The following is a 22,390-nucleotide window of genomic DNA, read 5'->3' as shown; positions in this document are numbered from 1 at the left end:
ATACATGCCTATGATCCAGCATCTCAGAGATTGAAACGGGATTTTAAATTTCAGGTCTTGTTAGGCTGCAGAGCAAGGTCAACTCTGCCTCAAAAAATAAAATAAAGATGGTGTGCCAACCCCTGGGTGCTCTGGAAGATTTCTTGGCCATTGATAAAGTGTGCCCACTATTTTCAGTGGAACAGTCAACTGTTTCTTGACATCTACTCTACACTAATCTTTCCCATCTTCATAGAGAATTGGTTTTCTTCTGTTCGCCTTCTCATTAAAACCTCCATGCTTTCTGACAGGTGTTCCATCCTTTAGCTCTCTCTTCCTCTAGGTACCATCGTGTGCCTTTCATCTTCTATCCTCCATTTTTCCTTTTTCGAACCAACTTCAGTTATCTTAAGGCAAAACAAGGCTGCAAGCTGCACTAGACCTCAGCCATCATTACAAGTTCCAGTGTCACAGATGGTGTACATAAGAGACTGCTAGCTTCTTCAGTTTATGACTGGGCCTAATGGTCTGGGTTTTATTGACATGCAGTAGAAAAGAGAGGATTTTGTTAAAGACTGTGGCGTGTTTTTCATATGTTGTGTTGTGTTTTGGGACAAGCTTTTACAGAGCCTGGGCTTCTCTAGAACTCCTTATGCAGCACAAGCAAGCCTCAGTCTTAAAATCTTCTTACCTCTACTTCTGTAATGCTAAGTACACACAACCATACCCAGCTCTTTCTGTATTTTAAATGTTTTCTACTGACCTTTCATTCTTTTCTAATACTCTTCCTTTAACAAGAAACAAGCCCTCAGACATGCAGTGGTGGCCCACACCTTTAATCCCAGCACTGGTAATGGCAGAGGAGGTGGATCTCTGAGTTCAAAGCCACTGTGGTCTACACAGCCAGTTCCAGGACAACCAGGGCTACACAGACAAACCCTGTCTCAAAACACATACAGAGAGAGAGAGAGAGAGAGAGAGAGAGAGAGAGAGAGAGAGAGAGACAGAGAGAGAACTCTCAGTTTTGATGTGGGAACTTTTTCTTTTGTTCCTACTGTCTTTTGTAGTTTGAGGAATGGATAAGCAGGTGATCCATGGGTTTTGTTGACCCCTAGAAGTGGAGGGAGGAATCATAATCTTCCTCTACTCCCTTAGAATTATGAAGATTTGGTGACTTGGCCCATTCCCTATTGATGTACTGAGACTGTATGGTTGCTACAGTCTGTTCCTTCTAGCATATTCTCATTTTCTTTATAGATGATAGACATAATGAGAATGCTGTGCTTCCTAGGAGGGAGATGTGCTGTTAGCACCTGTCATGTTCCAAAGCATTAGCTACGGCTAACGCAGGTGAAACCGAGACTTTCCAGACATGAGTCAGTGGTGCAGTTTTGTATGGTTTCTTGCACAGGACCCCCAGGTTCTCATAGTTCTCTTCCAGTGCCCTAGAATTAGTGTAGTTCATGGGGTGTCATTCTGTCGTGGGTCAGGAGGTTGGCAGATGACTGGCGTGACCTTTCACACACCAGGGACTTCAGGACACTTGAAGGGTGTTAAGGAAACCTTTTCTTTTTCCTTCCTTCCTTCCTTCCTTCCTTCCTTCCTTCCTTCCTTCCTTCCTTCCTTCCTTCCTTCCTTCCTTCCTTCCTTCCTTCCTTCCTTTCCTTTCCTTTTGGTTTTTCGAGACAGGGTTTCTCTGTGTAATAGCCCTAGCTGTTCTGGAACTAGCTCTTGTAGACCAGGCTGGCCTCAAACTCACAGAGATCCGCCTGCCTCTGCCTCTCAAGTACTAGGATTAAAGGTGTGTGCCACCACTGCCCAGCTGGAAAACCTTTTTAACTTTATCTGTGGAACCTTAGCTGAGGCAAAGCTGTCTGCTACCTACACTGAATCAGATTGTTGGTGCAGGTGAACTTGGTTCACAGAGCCCAACCCCGTCACAGTCTTGAAAGAGCCTCAGCCAACCTGGTTTAGACAGACTATGACTGAAAAACCAGACATGGTTCAGGAGTAACTGGAGCTGCCTAACCTTCTGTCAGTTTGGGGAAATTTTTGCCCAGATAATTTTCTCATCTCCAGGGCTTGATTACTTGTGAGACACATTTCCTCTCCATGAGGGACACTGAGAGCTGTCTAGCTTTGGCCAGGGAAAGAGATAGAAAACCCTCCAACTCCTTAGATTGGGTCAGGCTTTCTCTGCTGAAGGGCCGTTAGGTTGCATAAATGTCTGAAAGGACCTAAGAGTCAGGAATCTCGTGTCCCTCCATCTTCTAGGCGCTCCTCTGCCCTGGCAGTCTGTGCTCATCTCCTTCCGCTCACTCTCATGCTTCAGTGTGGTGGTCAGAAGCTGCAGGATGTAGTGTCCATAGCACATTCTTCTAGCTTCCTGCCACAAATTAGGTTTTAGCCTCATCTCCAAATGTTGCAGGTGACAGATGATTGGAGTTGCCCCTTTAGCTCTGCGTAAGGACTCGGGTTTGGGAAAGATAAGCTACAGCCAGAGGACGAAGCCACACTCCACGACTCTTAGGGCACAGCAGGCACTCTTAACCACCAAGCCGTGTCCTTAGCCCCCACATTTCTTTATTTAAAGGAAAAGTCTTGATTAGGAACAGAGAAAAAGGGATAATACTGCCACCTGTGTGAACTTATCAACCAGATATGCCAAGTGTTCAGCAATAGCTCTGAGTGTATTCAAAGCTCCTGCCAAATTTTGTATGAAGAGATTAATCCACAGGCCAGGAGGCCATATTCTGGATGATTAGAACTGAAGTTCATAAATTCTCCGGGCCTTTTTTTCCCCCTCCTTAAGATGGGGCCTTATGTAGCCCAGGCTAGCCTCAGATTTGGAGAAGTTCTCCTGCTTCTCTCCCTTAAACACTAGTATTACAAAGATGTGTGTCACTGTACCTGATATCATTGGGCTGGATTTTAATTAGAAAATTTGTGAGTTCTGGCTAATTCTTTTTAGTTGAGTCTCACAGGAAATATGTCTATTTATTTACTTAATGTGTATGGGCATGGTGTGTGTGTGTGAGTGTGTGCGTCTGTCTGTCTCTCTCTCTCTCTCTCATATATATATATATAAAAAATCTACCTACCACTTGCATGCCCAAGGAGACCAGGAGAGGATTTTGGATCCCTGGGACTAGAGTACAGATGACTGTGAGCCACCATGTGGATGCTAGGAATTGAACCCTGGCCCTCTAGGAGAGCAGCCTGTGCTCTTAACTACTAGGTCACCTTAACAGCCTGGCCTAGGAGGTTTTTATCTTTGTTTTGGTTTGGCTTGGTGTTTTTTTGTTTGTTTTTGTTTTTAATTTTGTGCGTGCTTGTGTAGGTGCACTTATGCCGTGGCATGTATGAAGGTCAGAGGACAGTGATCAGGAGTCTCTTGTCTCCTGATACCTTGTGGGATATAGAGCTCATCAGGCCTGTGTGCAAGTTCCTCTGCCTGCTGGCCTTTGATTTGTTTTTGTTTTGTTTTGAGGTAGTCTCAAAATGGCCTTGAACTTCTGTTACTCACACCTCAGCTTCCAAGTGCTATGTGTTCCTAGATATGTTCCATCATGCTAGATCAAGAGTTTCTTAATTCAGTAAACACAGTAGAGCTCAAGCCAAAGCCAGTTCTGTGTTGGTAAAGGCTCATTCAACCTGAGGACCATAGCAGAGCCATTCTAGATAGTACCAGCAGCTTCTAGACACCTTTCTCAGTGCCACACCTGAAAAGTTAGTGATCTCAAGATCCTGGTTGTATGATAATGTATGGGATGTGCGTGCATTGTGGAGACCGTCTTGGTGAAGGCTTTTCCAGTTGTATCCATATTCTCAAAACCAAGACTGCTTGCTTTGAGCAGATCAGGAAAGAGACTCTTCATTTGAGTTTTATTTCTTTGGAGTGGGGCATTGAGGCAGGGTCACACCATATAGCCTAGGCTGATCTCAAAACTAAGGTCCTCTTGCCCAGCCTCAGGGGCTAGGCTTACAAGGCTGCACCACCATTCCCACTCCAGGTTTTAGCTTCAGTGTTTTTTTTTCTTTTAGTCTCTTTAATTTTTTTTTATTTTAAGTGTTCATATAAAATATTTTGAGCATATTTTCTCTCTCCCCTTTTAGTCTCATATTAGAGTAATCAGAAAATAATTATCAGCTGGGTATGATAATACACAACTTTAATCTCAACACTCTGGAGGCAGAGGCAGTAAGATCTCTGAGTCTGAGGCCAGCTTGGTCTACATACACAGCAAGCTCCAAAATAGCCGGGGCTACACACAGGGAAACCCTGTCTTGGGGAGGTAAGAAAAGAAAGAGAAAGAATTATTAAATTAGATATGGCTGAGGTGGAAGGATCATTTGAACCCAAAAATTAAAGGACAGGTTGGGCAAGACCCTGTCTCCAGTATAATAATAATTTTATTAATTTTAGTTATCAAAGCACCTTAAATTCAGTCTATATGCACTGCTCAACTACCCTGCCTCTGCCATCCTTAGAAGCAAATGAAGGCAGAGGAAGTCCATCCTACCTGACAGTTTAAAGATCAAGGAGGCAAAAACAAAAGTGGGAAGAAATGAGGAGAGTCTCACTCCTGCCCTTCCACGGCCCTCTGTAGGGATCTGAAGTGCAGGCTCCTCGCCACAGTATCCACAGCTGCCATTTATAAGTTTATGCCATGCCAGGGCATTTTTATATCCCTCATTTCCTAAATTTTCCTATTTATTTGAATGCAAGTGTTTCTGTGTTAGTAGTGATTGGTTGGTCAGTTCCATCCCCGTCCCCCTGTTGCCCTGCCATTTGTGGTACATGGCATGATACTTGGTGCTTTGGCATGCTAGGCAAGTCCACTGTTGAGCATGCTGCATCTCAGCTCTCTTTTCACTTTAAAAAAACTTATTTGTTTGTTTGTTTGTTTATCTTTGAAATAAAGTGTCACATAGCCTAGACTGGTTTTTAACTTTCTGTAACCAAAGATGACTGGTCATCTTGTCTCCCCCTCCTGAGTGCTGGGATTTCAGGTGTGTATCACCACACACATGCGGTGTTGGACATCAAACACTGGGCTTCGTGAATGCTCTGTAGCTTTGGAGCCTGTCCTGGAACTCCCTTTGTAGACCAGGCTGGCCTCGAACTCACAGAGATCCGCCTGCCTCTGCCTCCTGAGTGCAGGGATTAAAGGCATGCGCCACCACCGCCCGGCTATGAATGGGACGTTTTTAAGCTAAGATCTAGACAAGTTATTATGTAGTCACGTCAGGGTTCAAAGTTAAGTTCAAGTAAATGCTCCTGTCTTTTCATTTTTCTCTTCTGTGCCCCAATCTCTGACTAGAGGTGAGCATCAGAGACCTTGTCACTGGATTTCCCTTGAGCCCAAACTGTAGATGAAGCCAGGTAACCCTCAAGACAAAGTAGCTTTTGGAAAGATGACAGAAATCACTGAAATGGGAATTTCTGCCTTTGAGAAAGGAAATGGATCTAATGGTGGTTTATTAAGCCAGAAGGCAGTCATGGGGCTGCAAGTTGAAGATTCCCCCCTACCCTGCTCCCCACATCTGAATATACCTTTTGGATTTCCTTAACAATAGCAGCTTTAACAGTGCTTTTAATTAGATGAATTAAGAATGTTCTCTGATGTTATCACCCCCTCCCGCCCCCCTATCACCTCCAATTCCCCATTGCTGTGGGAACTCTGGGGTTTCCATAGTAACAATACTACCAGCCCAGGTTGCCTTTCGCTGGTTCTATGCTGGTCACAGGAAAGTTATGGCCATTCCTTTCCAGTGTGGTGGGCTGTAGGTGAGGCCTTTCTGGCCCTTCTGTCAAAGCAGTGAGGTGAGGCGTGCTGAGATTAAGTGTGCTCCCAGAAGAGATTTAGCTCTCTGGAGAGTAAGAGGACTCCCACTCCTCCTTCCCCAGGGTCTTAGCTCTCTGGAGAGTAAGAGGACTCCCACTCCTCCTCCCCAGGGTCTTAGCCCATTGCCAGTCTAAAGTCTCCTCCTTTCCCTGTGATTAATTTGATCCTCCTTGGATTTCGTATTTTTGGTAACAAGTTGTTTCTCCTCCCATTCTTTTCTCTGTCTCCCACCCAGAGAGTTTTCAACGTCCTTTACCCCATGCCTGCTGACCAGCGGAGACATGTCAGCATCAACTCTGCCCGTTGGCTACCTGAGCCAGGGCTTGGTTTGGCCTATGGCACCAACAAAGGAGACCTGGTGATCTGCCGACCAGAGTGAGTTTCTCAAGGGGTGGGAACGGATACTGTCTGAACAGAGGCTTACATAAAACAGGGCGCACTGTGGGCCTGGCCAACCAGGTAGGGCCTTTTACAAGGACAATGCAAACCCTGCTAGATAGGTATTGGAGGTAATACATGAAGGACATGAACAAAAGGATGAAGTTCAAAGCTAGCCTCAACTGCACAGAAGGGGGAGGGGCTTCTGTATTTTCATAGTGTTTCCACACGTGACTTCCCAGGCTGCTTAAAGAACCTTCTTCTCTCAAACTAGTTAGCTCTTAATTCCACATGCTGTCAGAAGACTGCTGGATGTGCCCTGGGACCCCTTAATCCCAGCTACTTTGAAGGATGAAGCAGGGGGATCATGAGTTCGAGTGTAACGTGGTTTACGTAGTGAGCTCCAATTTCAAAATTATAGAGGGCTGAGAATGTGAATCTGTAGTAGAGGCTAGCATATATAAGGCCTTATGGTGAATCTCTGGCACTGCCCCCCCCCCAAAAAAAACCACTGCACCACTGCAGATACTGTGCTTGCTTGCTTGCTTGCTTGCTTTCTTTCTTTCTTTCTTTCTTTCTTTCTTTCTTTCTTTCTTTCTTTCTTTCTTTCTTTCTTTCTTTCTTTTTTTTTTTTTTTTTTTGGTTTTTCGAGGCAGGGTTTCTCTGTGGCTTTGGAGCCTGTCCTGGAACTAGCTCTGTAGACCAGGCTGGTCTCGAACTCACAGAGATCCGCCTACCTCTGCCTCCCGAGTGCTGGGATTAAAGGCGTGCGCCACCACCGCCCGGCAATACTGTGCTTTCTTGAATCTAGACAGTGTTATATTTCCTTTGTTGTTTCTTACTATCTGTTTTCCTAGTTATTGTACCCTCAGGCAAAAGAATGGTTCTTTTTAAAAGCCTTTTTTGGAAAGTTTGATAAGTGGTCTCATGTTTATGTAAATGCAAAGGACATGAACTTAAGAAATAAAATTGGGCCGGGCGGTGGTGGCGCACGCCTTTAATCCCAGCACTTGGGAGACTTGGGAGGCAGAGGCAGGTGGATCTCTGTGAGTTCGAGACCAGCCTGGTCTACAGAGCTAGTTCCAGGACAGGCTCCAAAACCACAGAGAAACCCTGTCTCGAAAAACCAAAAAAAAAAAAAAAAAAAAAAAAAAAAAAGAAATAAAATTGGAAACAGTCTTATTAAAACCTCAGTTTAGGGACCTGGAGAGATAGTTCAGCAGTCAAGTGTACTGTTTTTCTCGTTGAGACCCAAGTTAGGTTCCCAGTACTCACATGGTGGTTCACAAGTATTTATAACTCTAGTTCAAGGGGATTTGATTCCCTCTTCTGATCTCCACAGGTGCTAGGATAAATGTGTTGCATATATATACATGTAGACAAACATAATTTTATAATAATAAAAATATTATTTTATGTGCATATTATATATATTATAAAATAGTGTGTTTTATTATTTATATTATGCTTATAGTATATTATTATATGCTATAATTAATAATAAAATAAACACACATAAAATAAATAAACCCATCAGTCAGGCTAATCTCTAATAGCATGTTTCTGTGTCCTGTCTCTGTTCCTTTTTACTTGAAGCCCTAGCTCCTAATAGTGAAAACAGATTCAAAAACTCAATTTAAAGTCGCAGTGATTATTACCTGGACGTAAAGAGAGAGAAGAGGAGCAAAAGCACTTCTGTCCTGATAACCCCTTTTCCCTTCCTCTGGCTTCTTCTGGCTTTCTGGAGGCTAGAGGTCTCTCCAGGTGCTTTCTCTAGACCCAGGAATCAGCCTGCTTTATTATCAGTTTCTAGACTCAGCCAGGCAGAGAGTGTGAAGCCCTGCCTCACTGCAGATCAGGCTGATTGCTGCGTGGGACACTGTGGGGAGCCAGCTGACTAAAAGCTACTTCTGCCTCCAGGCTGCCCTAATTCTGTTCTTCACTTGGTGCAGTTTTCTAGAGTGTCGTATAGACCAGACTGCATGTTATAGCTGGTCTTGCAAAGTCTTTGGTATTTGGCCTTTGGATGAACCCACGTTGTTTATTTCTATTTTATTTTCTGGAGACAAGGTCTTATGTATCTCAGGCTAGCCTCAGACTCTGTCATCAGGGAGGATCTTGTGATCATCCTGCCTCCACTTTCCAGGTTCTGGGTCTATAGCCTGTCCCTTACAGCCAGTTTATGCAGTGCTAGGGTTTGAATCCAGGGCTTTGTACGTTGATTTACTGGGCAAGCATTCTTCAATTGATCTGCATCCCCATCTTTCACATGCCTTTGTTTGGGATTTGGTGGGGCCTTGGTGTCTTTTCTAAGAATGTATTTGGATCTGTTCTTATGGCCGGGTAAGTGACTGGGGATGGACCCTGTAGATCAGCTAAGTTAGAACAGTGGCACTCGGGAGAGAGAACCTAGTCTATTAGAACAGTGGTGCTTCCATTCCATCTTGAATATTATTCACCCTCCCAAAGAGGCTGCTGTTTACATTTGACCCAGTAAAGGTGGTCTTGGAGCAGGGAGAGGCCTTGTTCTGGCAGTTACTTGCTCCTAAGTTTCTGTGTCCACGAAGCCTTTCTTACTACTTCCTCTTTAATGGCCCAGACACTGGACCTGTCCCTTTCTGGCCTTTCTCTGTGCTGTCCCTAGTCTAGGGTCTGTGTGGGATCTCCCCAAACCACATGACTCTGGTTATCTTTCTTCTCATTAGGAAGTCCTAAGAGAAATCTAGTAGACATCTTTTCCAAAATTGGTATAGGATTCTGGACCATGATTTCACACGTACCAACACCATAGTTATAGCCTTTCTTTTCCTGTTCTTCAGGGAGCTCACTCTTCCACCGTCTTGTTTATCTGTGGCTTCCACCACTTACTTTCGTTCCTATCAAAGTACTCAAACCCTCTCCTTTATAGAGTGACGGCCTCCCGGAGACACTCTCTACCCCAGGCTGCTGTCGCCCTCCCGACGTCGTGTCTGAACCCTAGCCCACACATCTGCTGAGAGTCACAGATTCCTCGGCCAGACGTGAAGGGGACTTTGCCCTCTCTTTTCTCTCTCCTCCCCATATGTCGTCTTCAGTATCCTAGAGTCTCATTGAGCCCAAGCCAAGAAACTCTTACCTAAATAAAATGGACACTGGACCATGGGACAGTCCCATCCAAGGCCAAGAGGAGGTAACTTAGCCTATCAGTTTGGGTTCTGCTATTTATTTTGATTTCTTGGGATCCCATACTCTTAAGATAAGAAATTTTGGGTCTGCTATAAATTTGAAATGAATGAGACAAAGTTTCCCCAGGGTCTCCCTATGTAGCCAAGGTTGGCCTTGACACACTCTGTAGCCTGGACTCCCTCACACTCCCCATCACGAGCTCTTCCCTCTGTGCCGAGCTCAGCCACCTTCATAGCTGGTTTTTACTTCAGGCAAGGAAAGAAAATTATCAATTATCTAAGGCTTCCCCACAAATTGAGTCTCTGAATTTTCCAATCCAGATCTCTTTCCTATAACTGGTATTTAGCCCTTTACCTCTGAAAAAAAAATCCCTCTAAAGCAGGATATGGTGGTGCATGACTATAATCTCAGGAGGCTGAGGGAAAAGGACTGTTAGGAGTTTGAAGCTACCTTGGGTTAGATAGTAAGACTCTCAAAAAAAAAAAAATGAAAAATAAAACAAGGCCTTTGAGGTGGCTCAAACAGTTAAAGGGCCTGAGTTTAATCCCCGGAACTCATGTGGTAGAGGGAAACAATCAAAGCCCTGAACTCCTTTTGACTTCAGATGAGTGTCACACACAAGTACACAAGATAAACGTGTTTTTTAAAAGTTGTTTTTTTTTTTTTTAATTTCTAAGAAAGAAGCATATTCTCTACTGCATGAAAGTATATCACAGGAATGTGCTCATGCTTTTGTGGCTTCCCGGGTCCTATTTAGGTGAATCAGACAATTGGTTCATTGGAAAATGGGAGGGAAGCTCGAGAGTCGACATCTGTGATAGGCCTCTTGCCTCGGCTGAAAACAGAGAAGTAGGAATTCAGGGTGCCTGTCTGTTTCATTGGCAGCTGCTTAGGCTTGCTGCCTGTCCCTGGGTGATGTAGTTCCCTGGCACACCCATTCCCAAGGGCACAGAATACAGCCCACCAGCTGGGCCAAGATTGTAGCCCTCCTCCAAAACAGGTGGCTGCCCGCCTTTGTCCAGACACAGGCAGCTGCGTTGCATTTTGTTCTCTCAATGCTGGTCTTGATTCTCTTCCATTGTCTCAACCTCAGCACTCTTGCCAAGCACAAAGACTGGAAACAGCTCCTTGGGTATCTCTTGGTGGTTGTAAATCCCCACTTGACAGTAGACAAAGGCTTTAAAGAATATCCCATCTCACTCTGGGAAAGAAGTCTTAGGACAAGTGAAGACTGTCCCTTGAGGACCAGTACCAAGCTATAGCCCCAGCTTTCCCTTCCTAGTAATGTGGTGTTCCTCAATACTTCCAGGCTGCTGCTGCTGTACCTTCACAGTGAGTGTGAAGGACCACTGGCGTCATGGTTTTCCCTGTTAATGAAGGTGTGGGGAGGTGTTACTAGACCACTGCTTCCAGAGTCAGATCAGAAGCAGACAGGAGATTGGCAGAGGAAAAGTAGCCTGACCATGGAGCACTGGGAACCTTGGCCAAGGGTGGTGCTCCTCACAAAGGCCAGAAGGAGCTGCCGGTATAAATGGTAATTATAATCAAGCGTTAACCAAGCAGGGGAAAGACACACTTGAAGTGAAAAGGAGAGCCAGAACTGCCACAGAGACTCCATCCTTCAGGAGAGCCAGGTGCCAACTCTCCCTCACCATAGAGAGAGTACAGATAAATGCCACTCTTCCTGGAAACAGTCCTCAGAAGCAGCCCTGAGACCAACAGATGAAGAGTGCTCTCAAGAAGCTAGGAAGCTCAGAGCCACAGATTGTGTGGACAGAATGTTAGGGCCACTGAGAAAGCAAGGCTGGCTCTTCCCTCTATCAAGGGAACCCAGGAGGGTTCCAGCAGTGAGACTGATTGAGCCACACCCAAAAGCAGCTTAGAGAGACTGCTGAAGAGAGTCAGGTGCTGTATAGAAACCCCTTGATGCTCGGGAGGCAGAGGCAGGCGGATCTCTGTGAGTTCGAGACCAGCCTGGTCTACAGAGCTAGTTCCAGGACAGGCTCCAAAACCACAGAGAAACCCTGTCTCGAAAAACCAAAAAAAAAAAAAAAAAAACCCTTGATGACCTTCCCAGTCTTTATCCCTTTGTATGTTTGTCTAGCTCCCAGGAAGGACCTAGAACAAACAGTGACTCGTCCCTCTGTACCAAGAGCTGGCTACAGATCATTCTTAGAGCTTAAAGGGAGGGTATCTTCAACTCTAATTCTTCCGTACAGTACAGTACCCAAGCCTTGTCATTGTAAGACTCACTGGCCACAGAAACAGAGCAGTACAGGCAGGGCTCAGACTCAAGACCCTTCAGCTCTACAGGTGTGTGCCGATAGTCACACGCCCCCTGTGATTCCTGTTGATTTGCAGTTGACCTCTTTAGTAAGGACTCAGTCCCCACCTCTTAAGGGAGAACACATGCTGCCTGATTATTTTTTTTTTTTGGGGGGGGGGGGGGGAGGATTGTCCTTGGCCTCTTGTGTCATGTTGATGGTCCCAGAACAGACTGATTCTTCTAAAGGTTTCCTTCTCAGACAGAAAGAAGCTTCCTAGTTACACAGTACATGGTTTGTTGTAGGTTAGGTGTGAACAGTTTGTTGTCACTAGCTAGCCCTGAGTAAGAGGAATTACAGAGGCGGGATTTGGCAGAGGCCCACATGGAATTGCAACCTGTCAATAAATCTTGACAAGTTTGTAAATCAAAGGCTTCTTGGCAGCTGGCTTCACATAGACATAATGCAGCCAGGATTTGCTCCCCAGAAAGTGCCTTTTGGGGAGGCTCTGCAGTTTGCTTCTGGACATTTGCCTTTCTCTAAAGCGAGACTGTCTCTCACCTTTGCTGTTCAGTAGCCTTTAGACCCCACAGAATTAACTTTAGAGGAAGGAACCTGTTCTGGATAAAGACAGATCTGAGGAAGAGTCCAGTGACCATGAGCTCTGCAGGCAGATATGAGAACAGTTCTAGAGGCAGAGATGCCAAGATCAAGTACCTGAATGGGCTGTCTTCCTTGTTTATAGATGCCTACCATCTCACCATGCCAGGCTGTGTCTCTAGAGTCCTTGTAAGACCATAGTTCTAGGTTAAGGTCCATCTTGATGGCCTCCCTTAACCATGTTTACCTCCTAAATACTGGTGTTGGAGCTTAAGAATATGAAGTTGGAAGAACAGAGCTCTTCAAGCCAAACTCTTGAAGAGCGTGGATTTCTTGACTTGTTCTGGAGCACTGTGAGATGTTTTAGATACCCTCAGGCTATCTACCAGATCTAAATAGTGAATTTAAAACTGTTATTTGGTTGGTTAGATGGATCGGTGGGTGAAGGTGCCTGACTCCATGCGTGCCAATATGAGTTTGATCTTAGGACCCATATGGTAAAAGGAGAGGACCAAGTCCTTAGACTTTCACATGCCTGCTGTACCATGTGTGGCACACACACTAAATAAATATTTAATAATATTTAGTAAATATAAAACGTCTTGTTTTAGGAGGTGTTACAGCGATGGCTCAGTGGTTAAGAGCATTTGCTGTTCCTTTTTTCCCTTTTTAATTGAAAAAATTTTTATATATTCTGATCACACTTTTCCTCTCCCCCAACTCTTTCCAGTTCCTCTCCATGCCTTTTTTCCCCTCTCTTAAAAAACAAAACAAAATAGGAAACACTTATAAAACTACATAAATGGAAACCAGAATATGCAAGCAAACGATCAGTAAAAACATAATTATGCCCAAACAAAGCAATATGAGACAAAAGTCTACAGAAATGCCATTGAGTTTGTTTTATATTGACCAACTAGTGGACATGGGGCCTACCCTGAAGTGTGACTAATACACTCAGTGAAATTTCATTGGAGAAAATGATTTTTTCCTTTACAAGCAGGTATCAAGCAGGTGGCTTCTTGGTTAGAAAGTAGTAACCCACGTTCACTTTCTACTCTTAGCCCTGGGACCCTCTCAGGCTAGAACCTGTGCAGGCCCTGCGTGTGCCTCCGTAGTCTCTTTGAATTCACATGTGCATCACTCCTGTAGCCCTTGCGGTCATCTACCACTTCTAGCTCTTAGAGTGTTTCTGCCTCGTCTTCTACATGGCTCTCTGAGGCCTGAAGGGAGGGCTTTGATGAAGACATCCCATTTAAGATGGAGTTTTCCAAAGTCTCTTATTCTCTGCACATTGTCCAGTGTGAGTCTCTGTGTTAATTACCGTCTACTGCACGAAGCAAAGCACTGATGTGTGGGCACGGTGGAATGTCTTTAGCAGTCTTTTTATTGCTATGTTCCTTTAACAGGACAGTAGTGTTGGTTTTCCCCTAGGCTCATGACCTGTTCAGTCTCAGTTTTTTGGCTACCCTAGTAATGTTAGATACAGATCACATCTCATGGAGTGGACTGACTCCAGAGAATGGTTGCACCAGCATGTCCTGATGGGTTGGTTCACTTGCTGTTCTTGCAGAGGACCCAGGTTCAATTCCTAGCACTCACTTAGTGACTGACAATGTGTAACTCCAGTTCTAGAAGATCAGACATCCTTGTTTGGCTTTCACAGGCACCAAGCATACGTGTGGTACATATGCATGCATGCAAGCACTCACATATACACATAAAATAAAACTAAGTAAAACTTTAAAACAAACCCTCTCCCTTTCCCCACTTCTGTTCTCACACTTGACAGCAATCACCAGCACCCTACTCTCAACCATAGTGTCTGCTACAAGGTAATACTTTATCAGAGAAAGACCTTTATTTTGCTTATTCACTTGATGAGACAGAGTTTAACATAGCCTAACTAACCTTCAATTCTTGATCCTTCTGCCTCTGCCTCCCAAGTTGCTAGCACTATTGTTATTTGCCATTCTGTCTAGATAGGGAGGGATCTTATCCTGTGTTTGTGGTGCTAGAGACTTTATGTAGACAGGTACTGTGTCACTGCTGATGCCCCAGCAGCAGTTCTCCTTAGGGATCCACATTGCTGCCCAGGACAGTAGCTTGTGACAAGCCAGTAAAGAGATGAGATGACCACCGCTCCCCTCTGGCGTGGCGAGAGGCTGCCTGATAACAGTTGGCAGCCCAGGGAGCTCCGCAGATAGAGCACTGCAGAAGATCTACCTCAACTACAGTTTTTGCCTGTCTTGCTGAACCTGGCCAGGGAGACTCTAGGCCCATAAAAGAAAACAGTATAGCCATTCAACTCCAGGCAGATAAGATTGTTGAGGTACCTCCATTCTTCCTCTTAGCATCTTGGCAATAGGAAAGGGCTCAGGGCATGATCCTCTGCTTCTGAAGACTCAGTGGTCCCTTCTGACAGCTATCCATAGCACATGTCTTTCCAGGAAGTCTACCTCTCATTCACCATGTGTGTCTGAATAACACTTGGAACCTGCTGCATATCTGGTATTGATGATTTTTTTTTTTTATTTTTGACTCTAAGGGAAGCCTACTGAAAGCATTTGGGATATTCAGACTATCTGAGACACTCTGTCTTAGGGTTTCTATTGCTGTGAAAAGACACCATAGCCAAGGCAACTCTTATAAAGGGAAGCATTTAATGGGGTGGCTTCCAGTTTCAGAGGTTTAGTCCATTATCATTGTGGCATGCAGGCAGACTTGGTGCTGGAGATAGAACTGGAGATTCCTACATCTTGACCTGCGTTTTACAGGATGTAAACTGAAACACAAGTCATGGCTTAAGCATATATAAGACGTCAAAGCCTGCCTCTCCAGTGACATACTTTGTCCAATAAGGCCACAAAAGCCACACCTCCTAATAGTGCCTTCCTATGAGCTTATGGGGGCCAGTTACATTCAAACTACCACATGCTCAGACACTGAGCACCCTAATAAGGGAGCATTTTTGGACCTGGTCTCCCATCCCAGAAGAGGGACAGCATGAACCACCCCACCACAGCCCCCAAGCCCAGGACTTGTCAAGAGTTCTTAAGCACCTTTTTAACACCTCTCCCAATGGATCTTTAGGGCCTTAAACTCTGGTGTTGAGTACTACTGGGACCAGCTAAATGAGACGGTCTTCACTGTCCACTCCAACAGCAGGAGCAGCGAGCGGCCTGGGTAAGCTGAAGTCAGAAGACTCCTGGGTTTGAGGGTCTCTGGGTCTTTCATCAACCAGAACAACTTTTCATTGATCTGTTACTTGTCTTAGGCTTCTCCATACAGTCAGAAGAAGACAGGGGCTAGAGCTATTGCTCAGTGGTTAAGAGTGCATACTGCTCTAAGGAAGACCCGAGTTTGGTTCCCAACACCTACATCAGGCAACTCAAAGCCACCTGCAACTCCAGCTCTAAGGAGTTGTGATGCTCTGGTCTCTGGATACTCATACCTTCACTCACATACCCATACCCATACCCAGATACAAACATCACATAATTACCAAAGAAGACAAGACCCTTGCTCTTAGAGTCCCATCATAGAACACATGCCTTCTCTAATCCTGGCCATGGTGTCTGAGCACACTTGGAGTAAGAATAAAGAGAAAAATACTATCCCATGAACTCTTGTCTGCTGCCCATAGAAAACTGCGGAGTGGGTGTCTTCCGATGACTAGACCATAGGACTCGAGTTGCCAATGGCTGTAGCTCAGGGGCCACTGAGACTAGGAATCTGGCTCTGATCTTCTTTTTCACTGGATCCACTGACGAGACCTGGAGCATTGTGTAGAAACAAAATACTGGTTCAACGTGAGACCTGAGGCAGGTCTTGCTTCCTGTAGGAATCACAGGGTACAGTTGGAGCGGTAATCCCAGAAGAAGCTAAAAGTAATTGGTCAGCCCCAGAAGTTGGGGACCCAGCTTTGCTGCCTGTCATAACTATCTGTCTGAAAAGTCTGTGTCTAGGGAATTACCCAGGGAAAGGAGGGCATTGGCCTTGGGCCTTGGCCTTACTTGTGGATAGTTAATCATAGCTGCATGCGGAGATACTCGCAGTGCCACGGCTCTTCCTTTAAGGCTGTGGGCCAAGATGGACCCCCACCCATCCAAGTGTGACCCAGACTTCTGTGAAGGGTCTGTCCCAGCCCTCCTGACTTCAGTCTGTCTTTTTTGCCTTAGCACCAGTAGAGCCACGTGGAGGACAGACAGAGACATGGGCTTGATGAATGCCATAGGGCTGCAGCCTCGGAACCCTACCACCTCTGTGACATCTCAGGGCACCCAGACTCTGGCCCTCCAGTTGCAGAATGCTGAAACACAGACCGAGAGGGAGGAAGAGGAACCAGGGACAGCATCTTCAGGTCCTGGTGAAGGTAGGAGCCTTGAACTGCTGACAGGGGACATCTGACTGGAAATCTGCCTTCTCAGGGCAAGTTAGACATGTGCTCCTGGAGGATCCAGGCTGTTTACCAAAGAGCGGGCATGGAAAGTGAGATTCCATAGGAAGTGCCCCTTCCAGAGCTGGGCCAGGTACGCGGGCCTCTAGTTTGTCTCCTCTCAGCTGGCATGGCATATTGGGACTGCTACAAGCGAGGCTTTTGGTGCTCCTGTTGTGCCAGTGTTGGGATGCCGTTGTGGCTGCAGCTGGGCACACCAGCAGTCCCCCTTCTCACCTACTCCAGGGGACACTGCCTGCCTCTGCCCTGGCTCTCTGCTGGCCTCACACTTTAAAGAACCAATTAGCACTTCCCAGTGGTAGGGCTCAAGCTACTTTGGAACCCATCAGCAGCTGCGTTAAGCAGGCTGTTCTCACTCTCCTTACCTCCTACCTCCAGCCCCCTTGCTGCTCCCAGCTCCAAACACAGCAGCGTCTAAACTTCTGTGGGATCTGGTTGAGCCATTTGCCCGAAAGACCATGGAAGGAGAAGCTCTGATGTGCATCAGGCCAAGAGTAACAAATTTGCTTTGTTGCCTCCAGGAAATGACTTTCCTTACTGTAACTCCATGCCTATCCCATGGCTCTGATGCCAGATTCCTTACTGGAAAACACTTTCTCATCCAAGGCAGGCAGAACAAGGGGGTTCCTGCCTCCTTGTGTTGACTAAACTGGTAGCCAGGTCTCCAGGAGCACGCACAGGAGAAGTCTAGGCAAGGTTAGCCCTTCTGGACTTGGCTGTTACCACCCCCACCCCCAATCACTGTCACCAGGGCCTGGATTTGTTAGTTTGAGAAGCAGGTCTGGTTCATTGTCTGTAGTCCACCCTTCCTTAGTATAAACCCAGCAGCTGGTCCACTTCTCCTTTTCTTCCTCTAAAGATCTGAAGCTAGAGCACGTGCTCACGTGAGGTCCTGGTTCTGTGGCCTGCACACCCACCTCTCCACAGAGCTAACATGATAGCTATTTCTGAGACTTTTTGAGAAGCTCTCCACAAGGGGGATTTGTTCATCTTTGTTTTTCTGCTTCTCAGGCTTCAGTCAAGAAGTTTGAGCTGCCTTAGGACTAGAGCGTGACTCTGCCGCAAGTTGCCCTACTCTCTGTGCAGGAGGCAGCTCAGAAATGAGAGAAGCTCACTGTTCCTCCTAGCACTGTTACAGTGCATGCCTGGCATGCGGCTGCCATTGAAGAAGTGCATAGAACAAGGGAGCTCCCTGCCTCCCTGCGTCTAGGAGAACCGTGTGGCTCTGCCCCCTAGCCTTTGGTGAAGACACAAGTTAGAGCAGCAGCCCCCACTCAGGCCGCAGGCCTGGGAAGCAAGTGCTGCTCTGAAAGGGCTGGAGCACAGCACACAGTGGGTGACCATGCCCACAATGCCCTTCAGCTGCCTTGAGTTTACAGGGAAATGAGGAGGGTACAGTCTTTAGTTCTTGCTCTTCTCTTCTGGAGAATAAAACCCCCAAAATGAAATAGAGCTGAAGGGCATTGTGGGAAATTGCCGATTCCACCTGTCTTCTGCATTCAGAATGTACCTTAGAACTTGCCAAGGAAACAGTCTGCCAACAGCACTAAACCAGTTTCTTATTTTTTCTAACTAAAAGAAATACTCCCTGTGGTCACAACTGCTCCTAGATCCATATCCTTTGGGCTTCAGTATTTCTTTCCTCATGAGAATATGCCAGCTGCCTCCAGCGACTCTAGGAGAGAAGCACAGCTCAGCGACAGGAGCCAGCTATGCCCATCTCTGACTCCCCATTCATTCATTTTCAGCATGCACTGGGTATCACATTGTATGAGGCACTGTGAACCCAAAGGTTAGGGAATCCTGTAAGGGAGCCACTGTGTCTCATCCCTCAAAGGACTGGTCCATAAGGGACACAGTCTTCAAAGTGACCTTGAATCTGGAACCCGTGTGTGCAGTATCCAGCCCATAGTCCATAGGAGCCCACAGATATACATGTATTTGGCAAATAAACATTTCATCCCAGACCATGTGTTACACTGCCCAGAGATGAGTAAGACCTCCAGGAAGGTCCAGCAGCAAGAGATGTTGTATCCACTGGTAACCGAGCCAGAGAGAAGTATGTAGCGCTACTGAAGTTCCAGGTGCTACAGCCTCTATCTTGAGTGAATGATGTGGGACTTATAGTGGTTTCTGAGCCTGAATTGACGAGACTAAAGGAATAGGTGAGAGCCTGTGTAATATGTCTCCAGTATGCACAGGCAGGGAGCAGAGCTAGGTCACTTTAGCAAAGACTGTTGCGTGCATTAGATAGGGTTATGGCCAAGAAAATGACTAGAACCTACCTAGTCAGAAGGCCCTCAGCTGTCAAAGGGGTTTTGAACACTCGGGAGCTGCTGAGCTTTGAGTAAGATGTGGGCTTAACCAGAGCTCAGTTAACTAAGAATTAGAACAGTAATGTTAACAGCATGAAGATAGGCTGGGAAGAGAGAAGAGAGTAAGTTAGGACATAGCCAGGTCATGAAGATAGGCTGGGAAGAGAGAAGAGAGTAAGTTAGGACATAGCCAGATCAGAGGTGCACAGCTGTGGGCGGGCATCTGAGGAAGACAGTCTCAGACTTGAGTGCTGGCCACAGGGTACTCTGGGCCTGAGGTGTATAGCACCTTTGGGCTCCAAAGTAGCTTTTCCTCCCCAGGAAACAACCACTGGGATGTTCTGTGAGTTGAGCAGGCACAGTTGACATGATGGGTTCAATGCCCACAGGACCTGGGTAAGCCTGCTGCAGATCCCCCACAGAGCCGAAGAGGTCCCCAGAGAGCTCTTAGGAAGCAATGGGAATTACCCAGAGCAGAGCAGAGTTCCCGACAGCAGCTCCTAGGGTAGAGGCTTCAGTGGCACTGAGGTCCTAGGTTGGTCTTCCCTCTTGCCCTGCCCTATTTGAAGGTATGGCCCTGGGGACTCAGAGCCCTTTAGGTTTTCTGTCTTCTGCATGCAGAGCTGAGGCTTAGCTGTTCAGGGCAGAGTAGGTGAAGGCACCGTCATGGGGGTTAAGAGCACCGTTTCCCAGGGACCTCAGGAAAAGCCAGCTGGCTAAAAGTCAAAGCCTGAATAGAATCCTCACTAGTTAGTACTGAGAAAAAATGGATCAAGACCTGAAGGAAGGATATGCCAGGTCCCATGCAAAACAGATCTGATGGGACCTTAGACACAGCTAAGTCATAAAAGTGACTGTCCTGGACATCTGACTCAACAGGCAGAGAAAGGACTCAGGGAAGGGGACAAAGGAAGCCTTGTTAAAACAGCTGTTGACAAGTAACCTTGAAATAAATATCTCATCCATGAGTACACCAAAACCAAAGAATCCCAAACTGGGCAGGAGCTAGCCAAAACAGATCAGCCCTTCAGTGAAGCTGTGTCTGGTGGCTGGAAGCCTTGACCAGGGCTGCTCAGCTTGGTGAGGAGTGGGGAAGACTTGGGATAGAAGAACTACCGCTGCTGCCCTGATATATGGGCTCTCATTTCCTCTCCAATACTATGCAAACGCTGAGTCTTGACCAAGCCCAGCCAGTGACTGAATGACAGAAGTGTGATTTGAGCCCAGGTCTTGTCTGTTCTTTCAGGGAATACCCATGTTCCTGGGGACAGACCCATGCTCCCCTACTTAGAGCTGCAGGCTGGAGTCACAGGCCCAGGCAGGCAGCTGGTTCTCAACTGTGGTGTCAAGCATGTATCCCAGGAAGAGCAATGACTAGGGAAGGTATGAAGACCTATAGGTAAAGGGAGAGGACAGGAGATAGGACTTCTAGGGAGCACTTAAACCCAGGCTTTTAGGAAATAAGAAAAACAACACAGTGAAGGAAGATAGTGCTGAAATAAAGCATGACAGACGGTCTGCCTTTGAGCCACACCCTGCAGGGTACTGTTTCTTCCTGAAGATTAGGTGACATATCCCAGTCCAGGACCAGGTCTGAAAGTCATCCTAGATGGGGAGAGTATAGACAAAGCAGCTGACACTCTGGCTGGGGCTGAAAGGCTTAATTAAAGCCAAGCACTTGCCTTGGGCCCAGCTCTGCCTTGAAACAGATGAGTAGCCTTGGCCACTTCCTCCCAGGTAAAGCAGAGGAGGAACAATAGTACTTGGGACCTTTCTCTTGCTTCCAGAACTCCAATTTTCACAGTGGTGATGTAGCATCTGCTAGCTTCTGCTGCCTGGCTCAGAGGCTCAGACCAGCAACTAACTCCTTCTTTCCTCTGCTTTGTACCTGCCAGGCGAGGGCTCAGACTATGGTGGCAGTGGGGAAGATGCCCTCAGCCGGATCCAGCGGCTAATGGCCGAGGGTGGCATGACAGCCGTGGTACAGCGAGAACAGAGCACCACCATGGCCTCCATGGGTGGCTTTGGCAACAACATCATCGTCAGCCACCGCATTCACCGCAGCTCCCAGACAGGCACAGAGTCAGGGGCTGCTCGTACCTCCTCACCCCAGCCCTCCACTTCTCGGGGACTGCTCTCAGAACCTGGGCAACAGGCAGAGCGAGGCCTAAGCCCCCGGACAGCCTCCTGGGACCAGCCTAGTACCTCTGGAAGAGAACCACCTCAGCCAGCCCTGCCGTCTTCCTCCCCTGTCCCCATTCCAGTCCCCCTTGCCAGTAATGAGGGACCAACCATGCACTGCGATGTGACCAATAACAGTCACCTTCCTGAGGGTGATGGCAACAGCAGGGGGGAAGCTGCAGGCCCTAGTGGGGAGCCACGGAACCGGTAGAGTCCCAAACAGGCTGGTGCCTCCCCTCAACCCGCTGAACAGAAGCTGGACCTCACAGCTGGCTGGGAACTGAACACACAGAAGAGCTGATGCCTGCATCCGGGAACAGGAGGAATGAGAGGGTGGGGCGTGGAGCCAGCTGGGCAGGGGCAGTCCAGAGGGCAAGACTAGCCTGGGGAATAGAATCCTCCAGGATCTGGAGCCCAGAAGAGCCACACTGCTGGGCCTGGTATGAATGAAGAAGCAAGTGGGTATCTCTTCCACAAATCCCCCTTTCTCCTAGGGTCACTGGCCTAGAGGATTCAGCCCTGGGCAGGAGCCCCAGAAGAATGAAGTCTTCCAGATCTAGACTACACCATCCTGGGCAGAACAGTGGGACAGTTCTTCCCTGCTGACTCCTGGGGCAGAGCCACCAGGAGCAGAGGAGCAGCCCACCCCATACCCCCAATTGCCTCTGACTCTAAACCTTCTAGAGTTCCAGCCTCTCTGTCCTCTCAGCCCGCAAAGACAGAAAAGTTGGCCCAGCTTCCCTGTAGGGACTTCCTATACTCACAAGCGGGGACAGCTGTGCAGTGAAGGAAGCAGCCTACTTGCCTGACACAGGATGGAGTTAATGCACGGTGGTGGACGGGCCCTCAGGAGTGGGGGGGTGTAGGCTGGCCCACCCCCAGCTTGTCCACCAAGCTCCCCCCTCTCCCCAAAGCCCTTCATGCAGCACCTATAGGTGTCAGTATTACCTAAGCCCAGGCCAAAGCCAGCCCAAGGCTGGAGGGAAAGATTCCAGGTCAGAATGTGAGGTGTTGGTCTGTGATTCGAGGTGTCGCATGCAGAATCCTGAACTGTGCGTGTAGTTGTAGTGGAGAAATCAAGGCTCTGATCATTTTGTTTTTAGTATGAAAATGTGATTTCCTTTCTGTTTGTCACTCATCATAGAAACATTGTGGTGGGAGGAGAGGGATAGTCTACTGCTAATGAGGGAGACACCAAAG

General features: G+C 47.1%; 1 protein-coding gene across 9 annotated transcripts in view; it reads left to right on the top strand.

The window, feature by feature from the left end:
- Positions 1–22,390, top strand: part of Ambra1 (autophagy and beclin 1 regulator 1) — a 199,627-nt gene extending 177,237 nt beyond the window's left edge. For all 9 annotated transcript variants that reach the window (XM_057780610.1, XM_057780612.1, XM_057780608.1 and 6 more), the window contains 4 exons: positions 6,064–6,203; positions 15,329–15,421; positions 16,417–16,610; positions 20,905–22,390. In XM_057780610.1, the coding sequence (XP_057636593.1) occupies positions 6,064–6,203; positions 15,329–15,421; positions 16,417–16,610; positions 20,905–21,401 (924 nt within the window). In that variant the 3' untranslated portion in view covers positions 21,402–22,390. The remainder of the gene's footprint in view (positions 1–6,063; positions 6,204–15,328; positions 15,422–16,416; positions 16,611–20,904) is intronic.

The sequence above is a fragment of the Chionomys nivalis genome, chromosome 9 (genome assembly GCF_950005125.1).
Source record: "Chionomys nivalis chromosome 9, mChiNiv1.1, whole genome shotgun sequence".
In the NCBI taxonomy this organism is placed as follows: Eukaryota; Metazoa; Chordata; class Mammalia; order Rodentia; family Cricetidae; genus Chionomys; species Chionomys nivalis.
Note: the sequence above shows the minus strand (reverse complement) of the source record. Positions and strands in the feature narration are given on the sequence as shown.